The 23529-nt window shown below is 40.7% G+C and overlaps 1 protein-coding gene across 1 annotated transcript; it reads right to left on the minus strand.

Moving 5' to 3' along the window:
• Positions 1–15445: 15445 nt before the first annotated feature.
• Positions 15446–23504, minus strand: LOC145448680 (putative inhibitor of apoptosis). Its single transcript, XM_080327153.1, has one exon. The coding sequence runs from the start codon at positions 21505–21507 to the stop codon at positions 19813–19815; it is 1695 nt and encodes a 564-aa protein (XP_080183279.1). The 5' UTR covers positions 21508–23504; the 3' UTR covers positions 15446–19812.
• Positions 23505–23529: the final 25 nt, after the last annotated feature.

Consider the following 23529-nt stretch of genomic DNA (forward strand, 5'->3'; position numbering starts at 1 on the left):
AATGGCCAGCGTGGTGCGAATAGCGCGAATGAAAATCCGGCAGAGTGTAAATGAAAATTGTCCTTATTTCCCGCTTTTTCTGACGTGGAATAATTCAAATAAACCTAATAGGTTATTAAGTACAGTGTGTCCGTAACTTTTGTAGTTTGGACGCAATTCTAAAAACTGGTTGGTAGCGGTGCTTTTCTAGTTCACAAGTTAGGAACGCTCCCGATGCGTTTGTATTGCAAAGTTTGAGATGATTTTCCCGTGCAAGAGGATTACGTCACTGCCTACAAAAAAAAGAAGTTGCGGAATTGGTATAAGTTGCTCGGAAAAATCCGCCGTGTAGGGACCTTGTAGGCAATAGCAGCCGGTGCCAGTGTTGACATTAGGCATATTTGAATGCATAGTATTGGAATTTGAGCACATATTCATTTTGACTGGCACCAGAATTTTGCGTTTATCACGTTGGCACTTTCGACTTTCTTCAACAATAACAATTAGCACATTAAATCTGTAAGAAGTGTTGTTTACTCGTGTACCTAACCAATTATTAGAGGCTGTTAAAAAAATAAAATTAGAATAAACACAATTGTGTCTTACGTCCGATGAATCTTTATCTTTATTCATTTTACCTTCTACTGCTGTGATTTTAGTATACTTGATTAATTAATATTACGATACGCCGAATGTAAAATATTGAAGCTCTGTGCCTCCAAGAAGCTCTTCGACCACAAAATGATCAGTTTCTTCATTTTCTTTTCGTCTAATAAATTCCGGCTGACGGTTGCGAATGAAATTAAAATAAAACACTCGAATGGAGCTCAAAAAGGTTGAAAAGCACAGGCCTAAGCTATAGTAGCAAATTTGTTGCCTATCTGAACAAAGTATCTTCATCTTTTTGTAAAACAATTTTCAGTTGGTTTGTGCGAATGAAATTTATATTTCAAAAAAAGTGCGAATGGAGCTCAAAAACGTTGAAAAGCACTGTATAAAACAATATTGGCTCGTGTACTTCAACAGTTAATCGGCGGTGGCGACGTTTAGAATGGCAAAATGCCTTTGATCGAATTAAGGCGTCCAAGCGATATGTTGTTGTTTTGTGGTATTCATGGTGTTTGTCGACTACTATGGTCATTTCCACCAGGCCGATATTCTTCATTTTTGCCGTTACTGCCGACTTATAGCACGGCTCACTTCTAGGCTTTTTGTAAGACACCGCCTACGCGGATGAGGTGGCGAGGCGGAGCATAGATAAACCTCCAACACATGAGTATAGGAATTTTGAAGTCGACCTCGGTCGGACTCGAACCAGCAACCCATTGGTGTTGCAGCGGCGGATTATACCACTGTGCTATCTCGCCAGCACGGCAACCAAGTGGTAGGTATATGTAGTGAACACAAATAAGTGGTACGAAATCAAAAACAAATTGAGAACAACTGGCGTTTCTTGTAAATAATTACGTGTTCCGCAACACGGTGCAACACCCATTAACTTGCCTTCAACACCACGGGCGTAAAGTTGATATCAGTGCTTTTTTGGCATTTATCATTAACCCATACCCTACACGAATTGCAATATAATGTTCAAGCATAATTCGCGGGGCTGATAACCGGATTTGGGTTTAGATCAGAGGTCTTAAACTCAAATGTGCTCGCGGGCCATTTTTCCAGTTTTGACGACGCCGCGGGCCGCAGCATTTATAGGGGTATTCTATGTCTTTCCAAGTAGGCCTTATTTGGCGGGAGTGAATTGTCCTATTGAAAGTGAGCCGATCCAGCAGACTGACAGTAAACACACATCGTCGAAATTTGATTTACTCTTGTATCAATTTAGGCCTGGCACGAAAATAATCATCGCATTTAAAACTATTTGAATAGATTGTTTTTGTACTTGATATATATTAATTATAAGACATAGACACCATATGGGCGGACAAATGTATGATGCCATCATAAAAGCTATCGGAGTATAATTTTTCAGCTACTATGAATATTTTGAATTTAACACATTGATTATAGAGACTGATCTGATATCAAAACATTTTTAGGTTGAGCATTGTAATTCCAATCCAGGATTCGGGTATGCTTATATATATATTAATGAATGTGTCCTAGGGATTGAAATGTCGAAACGCCGAACGGTCGATCGTTGTTACATCGTGGGAGCGTACCACTACGGTACTCGGTACCTTTAAGTGGTTTTAATAACATGGCTTAGCGACCAAAGATATAACTAAAATATTGCCAATGGTTGTCATAACTACTTGCTTAGTTAGCGAAATACCAAGCTGCGACTTTCTGATCTATTACTATTCCCCTGATACGCGTTTAGTTTGTTGCGTTCATGGTTCTAACAAATTCACAGTATTCCGAGTCACTACTAGTCCACTCGACTGACTCGAGTCATTTTCATTTTGCCATCGAGTTGGGTCGAGTCTGAGTAATTCTAAGAAAGGTCGCGTCCAAGTCCATCTCACAAATATCTGACACGAATCGTCTAAGGGTCAGGTTTTGTCATCATGGCGTGGAAATGTCGATAAATAGTGAATCGTCCACTGCGTGGTAGCGTTTGCAATTGATGTGATACTGAAGTTGACGAATAGTTTCAGGCTTTCGGAGCAATTTAAGAGGGAATTTTCACTTTATAACCTGAAAAGATATATGTGACAATTATACATTGTCAAAGTAATAAAAATCTAAAATGTCGTCGCGGGCCGCACAAAATGCCCTGGCGGGCCGCGTGTTTGAGACCTCTGGTTTAGATAAATAAACATCTGGAGCGCATTCGCATTCTCTTGTCCGGTTGAGTTCGCAATATTCGCACATGTAGCGGTATGGCCCGTGCGCACAACATTCGAATTTCAGAATGTTCGGATTCTGGTCATCCACGCGTCCGCAAACAGGATCGAGGTCTTCGACATCAGAGTCGGCTAGCTCTGTATCGAATTCGGCTTCAGATACTGTCGGGTTGGTTCCGCTTAAAGGAGCGATAAATTTAAGGAATATAATTAGATTACCGACGTTTCGATCTGATTAATCTCTGGCTAGACAACTTGAGGTAGCTTCTGAGAGGTACATTACTCCAATATTCAATTGAATAGTAAAGAAAATCTAAACGACAGATTCAGTGTTGTATGGACAGGCCATTCACCAGTGGCGGCTCCCTCCTATAGGGCAACTGGGGCATTGCCCCACCTAAAATTCTGTTCAATAACAATTATTCACCATTTATAGACGCACAACAATCTATATATACCGAAATCACAGCGAAAATCGTATTCTTCTTGTCCTTCCGCTTGTAAACTCACATATATAGCGAAGTTTCTGCGAAAATCGAATTCTCTTGTGTTTTCGCTTTGCGAATGTCTAGCCTGGGCATGCCCCGGTAGCGCTCATAACAAGCTTTCACTGTCTATTCTCTCAAAGCCGCGCACAATAAAGAAACTGCGATTTACTCTCTCCTATTTATAAAATTACCAAGCAAGTGGGGTAAAATAGGTCAGTGCCCCTAAGTTGTGACGTAACAATCGTATCTATATCTGAACTCGGTTACCGTCATATGCGTTTGGTCGACCGTTGCTGGTATATGTCGATTTTGATGGTGTTTCACACGATGATAATTCTTGAAACTTGGTCTGTCATGTCGTGATAGTGATATTTAACACTGCCCCAAGTTTCAAAGTTTCTACTGGAAGTTTAGGGTAGTAATTCCGTTTCCGAAGTTGAGTGTGTGCTGATCCGTCATGTATCGCAAACAGATTTTAATCAAAAAAGCCGGTATTGGTCTCTATTGATTTTAACGATGCTCCTTACCTAGATCCGTCATGAGCTTCTGCACGGTATGTCTTGATTTTAGTATCGAACGCTTTGCCAAGTCTTAAGGTTGGCACTCAATGATTAGGGCAGCAATTTCGTTATCAAGGTCGAGTATGGTAGAGATGTGCGCCGTTCTGACACTTAGCCTACCTAACGCATTGCGGATTTCACGCAAAAGCCGGTGTATCTGTGTTAACGTTAACTGTGTTCCATAGTGAGATAGGTGATGATATTATGATATCATGAAACAGTTTATCAACATTCTCAGTTTGCATTCAAATTTTTACTTTTATTTTATATTTTCCAATGTCAATTTCACCGTGAAATTGTGGCCTTCAAGCCATTTGCTTACGATCCCCTGTCAAGCGCGATAGCTATTTCGTTTTCGTTGGCGGCTAACAGCCGATTACTTGATCAGCCTATTCCTCAGTAAATTTTATGCAAAATTCGGTGTTGGTCTGTAACCACTGCCACTGTGACATCATATTAATAAAAAGTCACCTGCGGCCCTTGCCCGCCACCCGATATTGTCACGAGCCGCCCCTGCCATCCACACCTTTATTTATGAGCCGTGGAGTCGATTTTCATCAAAATAGGCCCACCATAGTATGTTTCTACAGAAGGAGTTTGTGTACCATCTAAAAATAGTACATGGAGCTTAATCGCTGTCTCCGCCCCGATTACTTGAAATTTCATACCGGTGGCGTCATATTTTGTAAAATAATTGATGTACAATGTTTTTTCCGATTCTCTACTAGTTGCTGACCATTTCGCCTGACGCTTGTCAGCCGCAAATATTCAGGTTTCTTTTTAATATGAGTATACTATTCAATTGTAGAACTATAAATATCTAGTCGACCAAGTTTGCTTTCGAGAGCCGTTTTAACGAGTAGGACGAAATCGTGAAACGTTTCCTCTTCGATTTATGTTAAAATCATGTAAAGATGAGATTGTTTCATAAATCATAATATGATCCCCACCATCTCTTAATATAAGCGGACAAATTCTAAAACGACATATGACACCCCCTTGACACAACGCGAAATATGGAGACGGCGTGGAAGGGAGATGAAAGGATATACAAGGCTGTTTCTGAGTGTTCAAAAACCATACAGTCTGGTCCTGGAAAGATCACATGTTTACGTGGCTGGTAACAAAATGAATAACTATTATATATACATATAAATTCAAGGGCACATTGTAGAAAAGGTTCATAAAAAAGCATAGGCATACTCAATGTTGTAGAAAGTGAGGTAGATACAGAGGGTTTCGAAATCCAAGATTGATAATAGAAAATGAGGGCGAAAGCGTATAATATATAAGTACTTGAGGTGTAGAGCTAATGTGGAGCTAGCGTAAACGAGGTCAAGAGCGTCTACATTCTCGTTTCTATGCGATTTTGTTATCCGGGTTTGGTTAATATTCAATAATCAGTAAATGTATTGTGTTCAAATTCAGAACAATTCGGATCGAAGCCCCAGTCATAAATGTTTGGCGAACACAGAGATAGTATCATGCGGTGCCGGCATATCCGCAAATATTTTCTTTCCCGTGAGTTGGTCCACGTATTCGTCACATCGTATGCTGGTTATCCCTGTGTATCCTTGTTTGACAGCCATCCGATGAACGTAGCAACTAGCCGTTACAAATAGAATTGCTCTGTAACCCCTTCTTCGGGTACTGCTTTCTATCCTGCAGATAAAAAATGCCTGATTATGTAACTTGTATTTTACCGGGAGACATTTCCAGTATGAAAGGCATTTTTCGAAATAGTAAGTACAATTCACGGTGTTAGTTACAATGTATGAATGTTCAAAACACCCTATTCGAATAGCAATAAAGGATACCATATTTTAATAAGCTATCCTATAAGATATCATAACACTGAGTTCGTAATTGATAATCCCAGTGTTACTTTATGAAGTAGGCCCTAGGCCTACACAGCAGAAAGGAGCACAGCGCCCTCTCTCTCTCTCTCTCTCTCTCTCTTAGTTTTTTACAATAGTTGTTCTCAACAGTCAGTCCACGGCGAATTTTGCGCCGGTCCGGTATATTAAAATTTTAATAATTAATTAATTTTAAGATGCAAGAACTTGAAGGCTTGCCCGTTGGTAAAGTAAATTAAACATATAATTTTAAACTCATTCAGAACTTCGTGAGGTGGGATTAGGCTCGAAAACATGCTCGATTTGACTTTACGTTCAAGTTGTCTCCGGTGACGACATGCGACTGACTTACTAAGTTCGAGTTGACTCGCTAAACCGCGCAGTTTGCACGATCATTCGTTTACGATTCATTAATTTTGTGAATAGCCGGGTATCGCTGTTGTCAGGTGTTTTCGTGCAGCGCACAACACTTGTGGTACATGTGTTAGTAGTGGGATATGAGCAAGATAGCTCGACAAGGTGCTTGGTCCTACCCCAAAACGCTTATTCTCTGGATATTGTCGCGGAGATTGGCATTATTCGAGTTAGCGTGATCAGGTAATCCACGCCATTCGGCGCGAAAGTATGGTTATCTGGGCAAGGCAATTTTATCTCGACTCAGCACTCAGCAGACACAGCCGGAAAATCACATGAATACCATAGCATGAACATATAACATTACAAACAAAACCCTCGAAATGTCACTCTCTAGTATCATAGTTGCGGGAAAACGGCTTTAAACTTTACAATTTGGGTTGATTTCAATTTTTTAAGGTCTACCGGTCCGCCAAATATCGTTTAAAATATTACCAGTCCGTTGAGTGAAAAAGGTTGACACCACATCACATTTTTAGCCGCACTGTTTAGTACATGTTTATCTGCGAACGACACTCTTGACAACAGCATTAGCATATAACTGATAGGGCCTACCAGTGTTGGGATCAAGTCACTACCTTCGAGTCACGAGTCATCTCGAGTCATTGCACATTTTGACTCGAGTCAAGTCAAGTCAATCGATTTTCGAAGGTGACTCGAGTCAAGTCAAGTCACTCGTTTTTTGGAGGTGACTCGAGTCAAGTCGAGTCAAGTCGAGTCAAGTCGAGTCAAGTCAAGTCAAGTCACGAGTCAAGTCACAATTCAAGTCAAATCTAATTTTCGAAGTATGAGTGATGAAGCAAAGTCATTACATTTTTCTAGCTGTGTGAATGACAGATTAATTGGTCATTTATATTGAATCAAATCACGAATATAAAGTTAAATATACACGCAAAAAGACGCTGCATCACTCTCGCACACGTAGAGCTGCTAATAAAATACGTGAGTAACTGTACAGTAGTGTACACTGTTGCACAGGTACGTGCTACAGTCAATTATTATCAGCCAAAATATAGAACCGAATACAAAGCCTCGAGAAGTTGAAACAAATTGATGTGGCACAATAGTTTACAGCAGAGGTCTCAAACTCAAATGTGCTCGCGGGTCAGTTTGCCAGTTTTGACGACGCCGCAGGCCGCAGCATTTATAGGGGTATTCTATGTCTTTCCAAGTAGGCTCTATTTTGCGGGTATGAATTGTCCTATTGAAAGTGAGCCGATCCAGCAGACTGACAGTAAACACACATCGTCAAAATGTGGTTTACTCTTGTATCAATTTAGACCTGGCACGAAAATAATCATCACATTTATAACTATTTGAATAGAATTGTTGTTGTACTTGATATATATTAATTATAAGATATAGACGCCATATGGGCGGACAAATGTATGATGCCATCATAAAAGAAATCGGGCTATTATTTTTCAGCTACTATGAATATTTTGAAGTTAACAGATTGATAATAGAGACTGATCGGATATCAAAACATTTTTAAGTTGAACATTGTAATTCCAATCCTGGATTCGGGTATACTACTGATAAATAGGCTATTAATCTCATGGCCTACGCTATTAATCTGATGGTCAGATATCTTCAAATATAGGGGCAGAAAAAATATAAATATAATATAAATATATTATTGAATGTGTCCTATGATTGAAATGTCGGGACGCCGAACGGCCCATTGCTGTTACATCGTTGGAGCGTACCACTACGGTACTCGGTACCTTTAAGTGGCCTTAATAACATGGTTTAGCGACCAAAGAAGTAACTAACAGATTGCCAATGGTTGCCATAACAACTTGCTTCGTTAGCGACCTTCTGATCTATTACTATTCCCCTGATACGCGATTAGTTTGTTGCGTCCATGGTTCTAAGCTAACAAATTCACGGCATTCCGAGTCACTCCAAGTCCACTCGAATTTTGCCATCGAGTTAGCCCGAGTCTGAGTAATTCGAGGTCGCGTCTAAGTCCAACTCTGAAATTTCAGTCACGAATCGTCCAAGGGTCAGATTTTGTCATCATGAATTGGAAATATGGCGAAATAATGAATCTTCCACTGCATGATATAGCGTTTGCAATTGATGTGATGGTAAAGTTTGATGAATAGTTTAAGGCTTTCGGAGCAATATAAGAAGGAATTTTAACTTTATAACCTGAAATGGGAACTAGTGCAGTATATGCCCGCTTTACTCGTGTGTCTACTTGACGTCATTCATCATGATTCCCCATGATCCTTTAATTCAATTGCCTTCTTCTATTACTTAAACCTTTTTTCTTTTTATTCTCTCGTTTTTCCACACGAGCTAAAAATGCTGACTCAGCATTTTCTCCAGTTACGAGGTTTCAGTTTTTTTCGTTGGCCCTCATTATAGTGTTTTTGTCCATTTACCCTTCTTATAATATTCACACTCTGCCAATACGTATTTACATGTTTTGTATGATTGTTGGTGGTATAGGACCTTCACACAATACCACGTCTTGTACGTTTGATTGCAGCAATTCGAGTCCCTCATTCCTTAGATTTGCTGCTTTCATGCAAATTACCACATTCCGCCTTTTGCTTTTCTTTGTTAGCGTTTTGCTCAAATGAATGAATCTCCTGTTCATCCGTTCAATGCCCACGGACATTATCTGTCTCGCATTGTTTTCGGTCGTCATGTGGTACAGTACCTCATTACCTTCATATTTACAGTACGGAGGAGGCGTCCCTTTTGTATGTCCATGGGCGGCCGCCACACCATATTCCGTGGTTATTGCTCTGTCGCATCTTTGCATGACACTCTGTATTTCGTCCATTTTCATTTGTTCCCCAGTTTTCTTTTGAAAGATACTGCAAATATCTTCCCAAGGATGGAACCCGTTCACCGAGTTGTCGCAAAGTTCATGTCGACAGTGATACATCAGCATCTGCTGTATTTTTTCCGGTCGGGGTCTTTTCTGTCGGTTCGAAACGCCCTTTTTCTTGGGAATCGTCGCCCAAACATGTGGATCATCTTCTCCCGCAGCCATCTCCATCCAATAAGAACGAGACAATCCATCTGACGTAAATACCTGCATCGTACTTAGATGAACTACCTCTTTTATTTGGAATCCTGCTAGATGATTGAGCCACCTCTGAATTAGGGGTTTTGGGCTTGGATTTTTCGCTTTGTCCGTCATTCTTTTGAGGAGCCCAAAAACCCCAGTATTATCAGTGATTATTGTAAAGGGTAAGGCTCTCAACATTGATTGCCATTTTTCCACCGAATCTTTTAAGGCTTTCAATTCCTTTGTACATGGATCATAAGCCTTTGCCGTTGGAGTCGCCCACTTTTGGCTGTAGTAAGCAATTGGGTAAACCTTTTCGAACGGTGGTTTACACCCTTTTTCCGTCTGGAAAATGATTGATCCAAACCCAATATCTGAAGCGTCCGTTTCCACAAAAATGGGAAGATTTGGATCCAGATGATACAGAACCTTAGCATCATCGAGGGCTGCTTGTGCCGTTTTGAAGTCCTGCAGTAATTCGTTGGTCCATAGCACAGGCGTCACTCGTCCTTGTGTCGCAGGGACCTTGCCCGTCAGCGCATCGAATTTGGCCAGCTTCAAACTTAACTCAGGAATATGTTCCGAGATATAGCGAAGTGCGCCAATCCACCCCCTTAACTCGTATACATTGTGGGGTGGTGAGAGTTCGCGTAAAGCCCTTATTCTTTCGGGCTGAACCTCAATTTCTTTCCCCGTCAAGGTTGCCCCCAAAAGGTTTACCCTTCGCTTTCCAATGAAACACTTATTGATGCTAACCGTCAGTTTCATCTTGGCGAGCTGTTCAAATACCATGCGTAGCAGCAGTAAATGGTCTTCTACAGTTCTTGTGCTGAGGAAAATATCGTCTATGTAGGCCTCCATAGGCGTTGCATTCTCCTCGTCTGTCCTGCCAACTTGTTTCATGTGTTGTTGGTATTTTTCCGTGATAGGTTTCACCACGCATTCCTGCATATTCGCGCTCCAAAGAGCTACAGCTGTTTTAAGCCCCATCGGCATTTTACGCCATCTTACATGCATCCCTTTGATGGCTATACCCACATATTGTTTAGATCTTTCCGTGACATCCATGTGGAAATAGGCCTTCTTCAAATCAAGGAGAGAAAGCACTCCTCTGCCTTGGGCGAGCTGCTTTACGTCCGGTACAAGAGGTGGTGGTACTTCTATTGATTTTATGGCCGCATTAAGGGGTTGGAGATTCTGTACTACTCTCCAGGCTTGCTTCCATCCGTCCTCCTGTTTTTGTCTCTCATTCATTTTCTGAGGGACCACAAAGATAGCCAACTTCCATTCGGCAAAACCTCGCTCAATGACGCCCAAGTCCAGGAAGTTATCTACCGCTTCTTTCAATGCCTTTGCCTGGCCCTCCCCCTTTAAATTATAAGGCCCAGACACAAATGGTTTCGTCGAGGGATCTTTAAGCTCGATGTCACATTTGTATTTCATGGTTTGCGGGCCCCCAAGATGGCCTCGCAGGTCCTCGAGTTCGGATGCGAACGGCGTGTAGACGGCTTTCCAAACATCATCAGCAATAATGGTGTTTTCTGGAGTCGTCAGATCAGGAGGTTTGTATGGGAGTTTGGCCAGCGCTACGGATTGTGCGCAGAGATTTTCGAGCTCCGTCTTGACACGTGGGTGAGTGTCTTTCTGTAAAACATACGTAGTGACTGGACCAGCCATTGGCTGGTTTGAGATTCGTGATGACCGGGTTTTCGGTGTTGGCGGAGAGAGGGCGAGGTTCTTCGATGTATGCCTCTGATCTCGGCGCGTGCCCGCACCTACCGTCACGCCGACGGATTCCTTTTCCGCCGGGGACCCTTTTTCTGGGGAGACGTGCATCATAAAATCCCCAGACTCCTTGTCGGACATGTCCGGATGTGCATCCGGTTGACCGGCAATTGCTGCTTCGATTGAACCTTTTGGGAAAGTACTCATTACTGTGGCTGTCGTCATGCAACTATGGGCCGAATCATTAAGGTTATTCGGACAAGTGCATCCACGAAGGCACTTAGGACCAGTTTTCTCGTGCAGGTCTTTATTTTCGCCAGGAGACATTTCGCTCTGGATGTCAGTTGTAATAGTCGCCATGCAACTATGGGCCGGATTCCTATCGTCATCCGGACAAGTGCATCCGCGAGAGTGTTCTGGACCAGTTTTCTCGTGCAGGTCCATCTTTACGCCAGCGGGAATTCCACGCTCGACGTCTTCATTAACGGTGTCAGCAGGCATTCCTGTCTTAACACCTATAGTTTCCCATGGGTTCTGTGTGACGTTAGTTGCTAATTTCAACTCGTCGCTCGCACCAGTGGTTATTTCCATCTCGGTACTCGCGCCAGCGGCCATTTTCCGCTCCACGCTAAATTGGTTTGCAGCATCCATCAACCCATCGTTGGTTACAGTGTAGCTAGTACTGCTTCCAACTTCGGTTCCGTTACCTTGGTCATAATGATTCTCTTCGAGTAATGATGCTAAAGACAGCTCCTCATTTGCGTTAGACGGGGTTTTGAATTCCGTAGTTACGCCTGGTAATTGTTGGACTTCCTCAATCCATTTCAGCCCTATGATATTAAGTGGGACTCCTGATCCGGTCACAAATGGAACGGACAGTCCACCAATATCAATCACTACAAAGGAGTCCACTTGGGACGAGCCACCTATTCCAGTCAATTCCATGTCTATTGGTTGACGTTTTTCCCAGCTTCGTGGATATTTAGTTATAACGACCTTTTTCATTATCAAATTGGGGATGCTCCCCGTGTCAGCTAGGAATTTTGTACCAGTTGCTGTATCAATTAAATACAACAACTGGCCTCCAAACAATTCCGTAAAATCGGGCTGTAGGGGGTCATCCGGCATATCAAGAAATGTAAATAAGGGTAATGATGAGTTATGTACAGTTTTTGTATGTTGAATTATTAAATTGTCTGGGAGCTGATTCACCGGATCAATCAGCGCCCCAAGGCGTTTTTTGAAAGTCGTAAACCTTGATTCAGTTCCTCGTCCGTCCAATATGAAGCATCATATTGACGCGGCCGATCATGATATTGAGGTTTCGTCCAGGCCACTTGGGTATTTCCCCCAGATGGACGTGCAGGTGGTCCATGAGGACCCCATTGATCCCTATCATGCCAGTGGGTTCTATCTCGGTTTTTTGGCCTGGTATCATAATAGGCTTCGCACAGAGCGGTTCTCTGGGTAAACGAGGGTGAACCTTGAGCAGCCAGATATCGATCAAGTCCTTCAATTGTTAGTATGTTATTTCTCGCAAGGAACGGTTTCCAGTTTCGTTCTGCAGATTCTTTAACATGAGGGGGTACAGGTCGTGCTCGCCCACGAATTACCCATCCTAATTCCTCATCTCTAGCAAGAACCTTATCGTTTAGCCACAGTATGAATTTAGCCACGCAATTTCGGGATTGGTGTCCCGGTGCCTTACAGTAGTAACAGACGGACAGGGATTGTCCCTGAGTGGGATTCAGATACAATCCTAGAGGAGCGAAAATATTCGGGTTTCCAAGAAAATTGTATCTCTCACCTTGACTATCCGCAATGTTGCGGGCTTCCTGGCTGCTGGACGGCGTAATCTGTGAGTTGTCTGCACCCATCCCGGAATCCTGCGTATTCGCCACTCGCGGACTTCGGTTTGAGGTTTCCGGTCCTGGACTAGCGCGTGAAGATCTTGTTGTTCTCGTTGGCTGTCCGTTAGGTCTCGATGATGCGTTACGCCCATCCTGTTGGTGTACTGGCCTGGCCCTCGGGCCTTGTCCACGCCTACCAAATCCATTACCATTCATGATGCGGGTGGGAAATCGATTGTTGCGTGCCTTACGTTGAGGATTCCGACGTTGTAACGGTACCTGGTCTGCATTGGCAAGCTGACGCGGTGAGATTCCCCTAGGTGATCCAGGAGGTGTTGCCCCCCCAAAGTTATTCAGTGGTTGTAGGGGCGAGGGTGATTGTACCACCGGCGGTGGGGTGTCACCAGGTGGAGGAGGAGTGTTGAGCTGACTGTCCTCTCTTCCATGAGTGGGATAACTGTGCACTATTTGTCCTGCAGGTTGAACATTATAAATGTGTACTGGCGGCAAGGACGGTTTTGTATCACGTACTTCCTTTGTTTCCTGATACCTGGGGCGCGTCTCTTGCTCGTCCAGAAACTCGGAGTTCCAAACAAGTTGTAGTTCCTCCGCAACTTCACGCCATCTTTTCTCTTCTTCCCAGCCTCGTAACATCAATCTGAGCGCTTCGGGAAGTCGTTGTCTTAGATTTCGGAAAAGACGCAATCCATCCGGATTATCCTCAATAAAACTATCCATGTCTATTTCTAGTTGTTTCAAAGCGCTATTCAGCAGAGGTAGCGGCTCATCCTCCCAGCGATAATTCCTGCGGAAATCCCCAATGATTTTTTCATCATTTACCAATCCCTGGGGATTGGATAAGGAAAGAGATCGCATCACCGATTCCCAATCTGCTTCCCCCGAATTGGTATTAAAAAAATTTCCCAGTTGGGTAGCCTGCTTGTGTCGGCCAGCAGCCCTCAATTTCTTCTGCAGCGCATTAGCCAAAATAACATCCACATCCGTATTTCCAGTACCATGGCGTATTCGTCGCATTGAATTCTCCATCCATTTTAGCAATGGCATGTCTCCAGGATCCATCATAAGCTGAAGCATTTCTTTCTCTGATTGGATTTTAGTAGATACATTAAGTATTGGGGCTAAAACACCAGAATTCTTATGTAGCTGTTGCTGCCGTTGTCGCCTAGTCCTTCCCCCATACTCTTTTGGAGTGGAGGTAGCGCGAGGTGTATCAGGAGAACGAGAGATATCGGCAGGTTCCTCATCGCTAGATTCATCCGCAGAATCCTGAGAGCTGGCACCGCCCCGTAGAGACCTTATATTATCTCTTAATTCCTTGGAAAGATGCTTTAATCGAGTCTGAAAGTCGACCTCACTGTCTTCTGCGGCAGATTGTTCCTCGCCTGGACTACGAAAGGTTACACGTTGTGAAGCGCCATCCGCTTTTATACGAGATTCTGTCTCCGAATTGCGGCGTTCTGGCCAACCTTGATATCCCCTATAGTTACTCAAGGAACTTTTTGCAGGTTTCGCCCTTGTTCCCATTGTTGTTGGGTTACCATCTTTTTGTTTGCGGCGCGCACCACTGCCAATATGGAAGCATGGTGTCGTCCCTATTCGAGAGTCTGACAACGAGGACGACTCAGAACGTGGTAGTTTAGGATAGACAGCCGTCACAGTATGACAATCCAGACCCTTACGGACCGTCATTGTTGGTCCTGGTTGTACGTTATCCGACGGCTGCTCAGCGAGCGGGACGTAAGCCGGAGGATCATGTTCTGGTGCATTTGGAGTTACTGTCAAAACGGGAGATTGGACGCTATCTCGCGTAGCCTGAGCATGCGACCTTCCGAGCTCGAACTCTGACGTAAGGATGTCATTCAGCACGTCGGTAGAGACCTTCCCGCTAACTTTTGTTGTGGCATCACAAACAGCTTTGAGGTCTGCTTGAGCTTTTCGAACCTCTTTCTTTGCCTTTTCTAACCCTTTCATGGTTTCTGGCAGAGCTGTCTTTACCTCTTTCAATAGCTCTGTTTGTTCAGCCACGTCCTTAGCCAGTTGTCTTTCTTGTCGCCGGACATCTTCATGGCGTTTTTGTGTAGCTTTAAGCAAGGTAATCCCTTGTTTGAGTTCGTCTGTTGCTTCTGACGGCTTTTTCCTTTTGAATGCTTTCAACATCCTTCGCATAGTCCTTCCTATTGACTGGAGAAAGTACTGTTGACAGAAGTTATTAGATCAGGTGAAGATATGTTAAAATGGATTGTAGATCCTTGCGGCGTATTCGTGGGTGGAACGTAAGCAGTAGATGCGCTGCTGTTGGATCCCAAAAATACGTTCAATAGATTAGAAAGCGCTCCAGGCGATACGTGCAGATAGATTGCTGCCAATATAATCAGGAGAGATATAGAAGATGAAAGCAAGGATACGACAAGTACAAGTTTTACGATGGTCGTCTTGGAAAGCATCGATTGGTCAACGTCTGAGCACCGGAAGTATCCCCGTACTGGCCACCAATTTTGTTTTTATAGTGCAGCTCCACAACGATTGTTGTGCGAGTAGTCCACACTTGTTCGGGTTACTTCCTAGTAAAGCGTTGCCTTTCGTTTGCTTTAGTATCCTGACGACGTCTGTAAATGGTGATTGGAGCAACAACAGTTGTAGGATTGTTTCTTCTCAAGTTGACAATGACCCTGGGGTCCAGAATTTTAATCTACCTTTATCTACTGATAATCTAGAAGCTTAATACAACCAAATACTCCAATCAATTAATCATGTAGACGGAAATGAAGTAACTCTATGCAAAACTTGGTTAAATTGGCATACACATCATTCATCAATTATAACACAAGGCATGGTTTAACCTATACATCATCATACATGATTAATAAACATTTTCAATACTCCAAGGTTTGTTTACGCGTATAATTCATGCGACGGCCTGTCCTGCCGTAAATATCAATTACATTTCAAATATTTTGTAACTCCATTCAGCATTATAATCATCAATATTATCGTGATCATAATATTTCAAAGTAACATATCAACATTAAGGACGTCATGTCTTCAGTGCAATCAAAATCACTATGATCCTACTAATCAGACCGCATGATACTACCCTTAACTAAGATGCCACTTAATACAGGCATTGCAGATTGTTCAAACAGTTTTTAGTGTTCATTATTTAGTTAATTTAATGGTATTGTTGTTTAAGATTTTATAAGATTTTATATTGTTTTTCATTAATTATTTATTTAGCCTATAATAAGGGTTCGCACCGTAAACTTCGGATTTTGTTTCCCTAAAACTAGGGCTTCGATCCCTAGGGTCCTGCTTAAAAATAAGGGCGTAGCAGTCTATAACGCCTTATATACATACTGTAGGGATGACGAGGCCCCACAGTATTAAACATCATTCGCAGTCAACAAATTAGCAATAATCAGTACAAACTGTGAAATATTTCTGAATGTAGGTTGACCAAAACCTTTTAATAAACTGTGATCGTTACGAAATCAATTCACCGTGCGACAAAATACAATAAAATTACTCTACGCAAGACGCAATAGAGATTCTTGACCATTCTATATTCCGTAGGCCAGTTATAACACTTTATATACATACATGAAAACAATAGCATTCATGGACTTAATATTTCTCATTGAACTAGGACATCTATAGTATCCTCAGGGTAAAAGGGTTCCGTAGATTCGGCTTGTTCCTTCACCCATTCATCCGTTATCAAATTTTCCATAGGATGCATTCGAGCCATATAGTTGAACCACAAAAGTTTAGCCCTTTCATAATTTCCATAGGCCATTTCTTTTATCATTTTGTGGTTTTCTAATATTCCTGGGTAGTCAATAACAAAGGGCTTTTCATCGGAAAGAGTTTCGTTAACCCGTTTGCAAAAACATTTCAATCCAAGTTTGATATATTTGGGTGGAGTCTTTGACCACTCGTACCATCTATGAGAGGGGAGTATTCTCGCTTCATATCGCTCTTTGAATAGCCAAAAATAAAATATCAAATCTTGTTCCGCTACATTAGATCCAACTATTCTGGTGACATCAACATCACCATTATCATTTATCACCGCGTTATTCATACTGAATTTTCTGAAAGAAATTAATCATCCAGGTAAGGGTCTATTTAGTCATGCAGACGGAAATGAATTAACTCAATGTAATACTTAATTAAATTGGCATACATGTCATACATAATTAATAGACATTTAATTCAGCAAACAATAAAATGTACAATTTATGCATTCATTGTTCATAATTATCACATCCATTACATTTCATTTTATGTATAAGTATAGCAGCTCTCACATCAGAGGGAAAAGTATCATAAAAGAGTTTATCCGTGGTGTAAATACAAAATCCAGTTCTATCAGAATCAGGCATTCTTTCCAACACCCATCCTTCGGGTATCACATCTGAGGCAGGATGTAATCCAACACAGAAGACGAACCAACAAAATTTAGCATGTTCATAATTTTCAAACAATATCATGCGAGCGATGGCTAAATGCTTTTTGTATAGCGCATCAAACAGTTTGTCGGATACTCTCAGGTTGCAAATCCTCAAGTAAGGTGTCATAAATATCTCCAGTTCATCCCGTGTTGTTGCAGCCCACTTGCCAAAGTCTTTGTGTTCATATTTCTTTTCAAAGGAATCAAAGAAAACGTCAAGTTCATGCTTTACTCTAGCAATTTTATCCCCCATATTTTCTTAATATAGAGAATTTTATATTGATTATTAGACCGGAACTTTCCTTAATAACATTTCCTACATTCATATGAGTATAACAACACTTCTAGAGTATTCAATAATTGTGATAAGCATACTATATACATAACAATTTACTGTGCATACATATCAGTCCATTTTCGTGCCGTCTTCTGATAACTATCATAATCATCCCGATACAGTCTGGCGCTTTCAACATCCATTGGATCTTCTGGGTTAGGGGAAGCCAACAATGACGAAATCGAGACCAATACTTTGCCCAACGTTAAAGCAGGTGACCATTCATGTGCAAGAATGTCAATACATATGGTACCCTTACGGCTTATATTCGGATGGAAAATTTTGGTTTCAAATTTGATCTTCGGAGGCTTGAATGGATATTCCGTTGGAAATTCGATTCTAAGGAGAAATGTCCCTTTTTCATATGGTGTTTTTGAGGGTCCGCGCAAAAGTGCTTGCCAAATATAGATATCTGACTCGTCCATCGGCCCTGCTTGCAAAATGACAGGATTTGTTTGAATTTCTTGATCGATCTTTCGCCGTTCAACATGTAACCTATGTCTTGCCATTCGGTGTAGATTAATATTATCCAACAAAACTTGATACACACAGAAAGAAAAGAAAATATTACTAATTCAGTCGTTTATCCATAGTATACATAGCCCGTGAAAAACCGGCAATAGTTTTGCTAGTAATGTTCCAATCTTCATCAACATTAGCTATAGCCAACACATATCGTAGAAATACATACAAGTAGTATGCAGGGCTCTCTCCAAAGTTTTCTTCCACAATTTGCTCCAGTACTCTTTTGGCGCATTCCAATTGTTCCGCCACCTCATGGTCCCGGTATAGCCAGACAAGAAAATCTTTCAATACATACTCCATGTCATTGGCTGTCAACTTCGGAAAGTTTTCTATTCTTTCTTTTATTCGTTCATGTACAACTCCCATCTTTAGCCAAGCAACTCTGCTGTCAGGTATCGTAGGGTATAGACACGGTCTGAACTTGTTCCGATTCAATTCCTTCTTCTGTGGATCTTTAGGCACATACTCATACTTTTCATGATTAACTTCCAACATGCCACAATCAAAGATCAAATAAATTATTAATGTCTTAAAATTCCTTACACAAAAAAACCCAAACATTATTAAACATTCAACGAATCTCAATCAGCAAACCAACTCAATTACACACATAAAAGTTTTTAATTCTAGTTGTTATATTAAATATAGTACATGTTTTTTTTTTTTTTTTTTTTTTTTAAATCACAAAATTCCTTTTTTTTTTTTTTTTTTTTTTTATATATCCAATTGATATAGTGGAAAATCTGATGCAGTATATGTATCATTTCAGTTAATCATCTTTCAAACATCCTTTTATCCATTGTTCTGAAAAGCTCTCCTTCAGGGGATGCATACGAACAATATGTTGGTACCAAAGAAATTTGGCTTCCTTATAGTTTCCCAGTGTAATAATTGCAATCCTATTATGTTCTTTGATAGCAGCATGATACCCCAGAGCCTTGCCTTGCGGAGATAATGCACTCCCATAAACTTTGTCAACATACAGCGTCAGCATTCCAACAATGTCATTGGGTCTTGTCATAGCCCATCTTTGCCATCTGTCGGAAATTTCCACATCTTCTTCATAATATTTACAGAACATGTCAAAATAATATTTCAAGTCGCACACTGCAGATTCATATCCCGTTTGCAATAATTCCTGGTTACTTATGGTTCTTCGAGACATTCCTCTTAATCGCGTAATATAACGATTTTCGAAAAAGCGTCTTCTAAAATTGGAACAGCAACAGTTTCAAATTCTCGAGCATTCAGAAGTAATGTTGCAGAATCTTTTAATTCCATTTGTGGTAATCTTTCATCCAGAAATTCTTCTGGTAGATATTTATGAGCCGGATGTAATTTTAGAACAAGTCCAAACCATGTATATTGGGCCAGATCAAAATCTTTTGTAACAAAAACGCGAGCAATATCACTATGTGCGTCATAAAGCTTATCAAAAAGCTTTTCTGTCACATTCGCAAAACAATGATGAAGGTATTTCTTTATTAATTTTTTGAATTTTTCCTTTGGGGTATTTTTCCATATCTCAAAATTTTGATGATGGTATTCCTGTTCAAACTCATCATAGTATTCATTAATTTGTTTCTTGGCTAGCGTAATTTCCCAATTCTCTAATACTCTAGTCATCTTAATACAGAATAAAATACTTTAAAATCATATGTTCAATTTTACGAATAATGGATTCATACGCGCAAAAGTAACTAGTAACGTTATGCATTATACATATGCATCAAGAGCATTCATGCCACAAAATAATAGTCCTGCCTGCTCCATCAAGCTCTATACACCTTTATCTTTTCCAGTATTGTTTCACCACAAATGTTGCATCTTTCAGAGTTTGTTGCACATCTTTCACAACTACATAAATGTCCGCAAGGTATAAAAGTAATTTCACTTTTGTTTCTCTTGCAATTTTTGCAAAGCACACCCTCTTGTATTTCTTTCAAACTTTGCGCGATTTCATCCACCGACATTGTTTCTGCAACTGCTGCTTCTTTCGTTTCTTTGTTGTTGTTCACTTCGTGATTATTTTCAGATATGCTATCGCCTTGTTGTTGTGTTGTTTTCGTTGGACTGGCGGTAATTGTATTTACTGTCTCCAGTAAATCCTGAATTATATCACCAGTAGAGAAATGATCATTAGTCTGTCTATTTATAGTTCCTTCTATTTGATCTCTCGTAAATCCCATGTCTTCCAGTTGCATCCTGTTTATGTATTGTCTAGATAACCTTGGTCGATTATGGTTCCTTCGTATCTCCTCTCGTGGTGCATCAAGACATATTGCATTCCTTATCGGTGGTCGATTGAGATTGGGATGTTCATCTCTTAGTCGTAAAACGAAATCAATACCTTTCATTTGCAAAACATACTCACAACCAGGAAACCACTTTGCATGCTCTGTCCACGGCTCATCATTGTAGTTCCAGTTTTGTAATCCTCCATTGCAATAAAAGCATTTCGCCCTGTCCGAATCCCCTAGATAATACATACCCGCTTTAGCCAGTTGTTCCACTGTTGCGAGGATCCTGGGCCATTTTTCATTAAACGAAGATATTCTTTGCTGTAACGATGTCATATGCAAATTTATCGGGTAAAGGCAAGGGAATCTTTCCACCAACTGGAGTTGTTCTTCTGGCGATGGATCCGGAGGTTCTCCCCTATTAGTAGTTAACCTTTCAATTTTTATTTTAAGTTCATTATCTGCCTGATTTCTCTCGGAGTCTGTCAAGGGCATATTTCCTGCATACTCGTTACTTGCCATTTTGCATTTTTTAAAATGTCTTTTATGTTGTTCAAGGACATTATCAGTGGGTGCCCAATTTCTCAGTACTCCTGAGCATGAAAAACATTGCGTTCTGTCAAGGTTTCCTAGGTAAAAAAATCCCTGTTTTGCCAATTCCCCTACCAAGTATGGAGTAGGATAGGAAGGCCATTTGTCAAAGGTTCTTCTTCTCTCTAGTTCACTTCTCAAATTTGCTGATCGCAATGAAGTCTCATGTTCTTGGTCACAAATGTTCGCAAACACGGTTTGCGGTAAGGGACATTTTTCCTCTTTGATAGTCGGTCTTTGCACATTCCGATTAGTTTGTTGACTTCTTGTAGTAAGGTTAAGGTGGCACCTCATTTGTTCAAAAAGGAGCCTCCTTGAGCAATTTGAAATAGGCAAGTTATATCCATGTTGTATGGTCACCATGTCACAAGTAGATTTATGCCACTTGTCATCAAAAGGATCATCTCCAGTGACCCATTTTTCCACAGATACGCCACAGCAGTAACATCTTACTCTATCTTGAAATCCTGTCCAATAGAAACCAGCAGCGGCTAGATAGCTTGGTATCACAGGAGTTTCTTTCGAAAAATGTTTGAACGTTGCAAGTCTGTAATGCTCAACCCGGTGATCTCCAGGTGGAATATAAACGCAATTATGTCCAGGAGGATCACGATCTCTTTTCATCAGAATGCCCATAGTTTCAATTCGGTCATTTCTCGGTGTAATCGCTTTCGATGGAACAGGCGTTCAATAATACAGATCAAAATGTCTAAATATAACCATACCAATCCAACATTCTAGTAATAATACATAAACATTCTGTTAAAAAAAATATCATTATATAAGATTTCTCGAGGTTCCAAATTAGCATTGGTTCGATAAATTCCATGGATTGGGTGTAAAGTCATTATTTAATCGTCAATATGTGACAACAGTTAATGGAGATGTATGTCCAAAATATAGGAATTTTCCAGATATTGATTCATTGACTGGGCTTCCTTATCTACTTTCTTCGAGTATATGTATATATATGCATCCATAACGGAGGTATCAGAACTCAACAACATATAACCTTTTACTCCTAGATTGGTTTGGCTGTGCCAAGTCCATTTGCAATTCGCATCTGTAACATAAGCCAGACTATTTGCACATACTAACAATCTTGTATGGCCCATTACTACTCCTCGTATCACTTCATATATTACTCGTCTCATACATAGGGGAGGTATTCTTCGGACAACTCCCATCAAGGTTTCCGTAATTATAGTCCATGTATCGTCATCGGGTCGTATTGTCTGTTTACTCCATACTATGAGTCGTTGTCGTGAGGAATCTTTCACAATGGCAGAATCTTGGGAATCGTCAGAGTCCGTATTACTAGAAATTTCGTCCTCCGGCGTTTCTCCATGGGGTTTCCTGTCGCCACATGGAAGTTGTCTTTTGTACCAATTATGTTCTTGTTCAAAAAAATTTTTCAACATATCCATCAGCAACTTTAGACATCCAGTATTTTTTCGCACGTCGATTTTATCTAGTTGATTTATTAATTTACAAAAAATAGCAGTATTATGATCCTGTACTTCAGATAGATACATTTTATCCCTGCGAATATAACAATAATGTGCCATAACAATAAAAGATCCTGATTCAAGATTTCAATGCATCAAATCTCGATATTAGATATCATATAACATACATGTAATACATTCACTCACTATGATACAACAATAATAGAAACATTTCATAGGTTTTCTAAACATGTAGATTATCATACATGCCTCTATTGCTTCCCTAAAGATTCAAATCACTCATCTCTGATGATATTGCACATAGTGACCAACATTGTTTTCAATGTTCCAATGTCCTAAAGTTAGGATCAAGAGCAATTATCTCTAAAAATAGTTGAAACCTTTCCTCCAAGGCCACCCTTCTTTTCCAGAGCCACTCCTGTAAGTAATGAGGAATAAGTGATCTTGATACCCCATTCAGCCTTCTAATAGCAGCTTTAAAAAAATTCCAAGACACCTCGATCAATTGTGTATTTATGCCTTCAGTGGTGACAAATTCGCGATCATGATTAACTATTGAATGTTTATAATTCATTCCCAGGCTTTCCAACTTGCGGTAACTGGCAAATGAATCAGTCCATATAGTGGATCCCTCTTTTACGTGTTTCATAATTATTTCTGATAATACAGAGGTTTTTCTCCCTTCTTCAGGTACCAATTCTGCAAACATTTCTCGCGTTTTCATATCTATTCCAGCCAAAACCCAGCGCTGGCGTATTATTCTTCCACGATTAAATTTTCTTTTGGCCACAAACGTCTCATCAATTTGAATTACATGTGATTTACCTTGTGATATTCCCCCTATTAGTGTACCTCTTCTTTCCATCTCCCCAGAGCATATCTTACGAAGTTTCTTGGTCCAATTCACCATTGTTCTCTTGCTGACGTGTGCTTCAAAAGCTATTTGTCGTTGAGATACATCTATGGTCCAAAGATAAATCATCATTACAAGTTGGGTGAGTCTTATTTTACTTCCCTCAAATAGCGATCTTTTCCTTATGGACGTGGTAGTTCGACACTTTGAAACCGGACACCTCCATCTATATCCATCCATAGTTCTTTTGCATTTTTCTTCATTCATCTGTTGTCCACAATTAAAACATGTTGCCTTTTGAACAAGGAGTTGCCGTGATCGCAGAAACTTGATATT

Source organism: Botryllus schlosseri, chromosome 1 (assembly GCF_051294905.1).
Source record: "Botryllus schlosseri isolate E-star chromosome 1, Bs_hap1, whole genome shotgun sequence".
In the NCBI taxonomy this organism is placed as follows: Eukaryota; Metazoa; Chordata; class Ascidiacea; order Stolidobranchia; family Styelidae; genus Botryllus; species Botryllus schlosseri.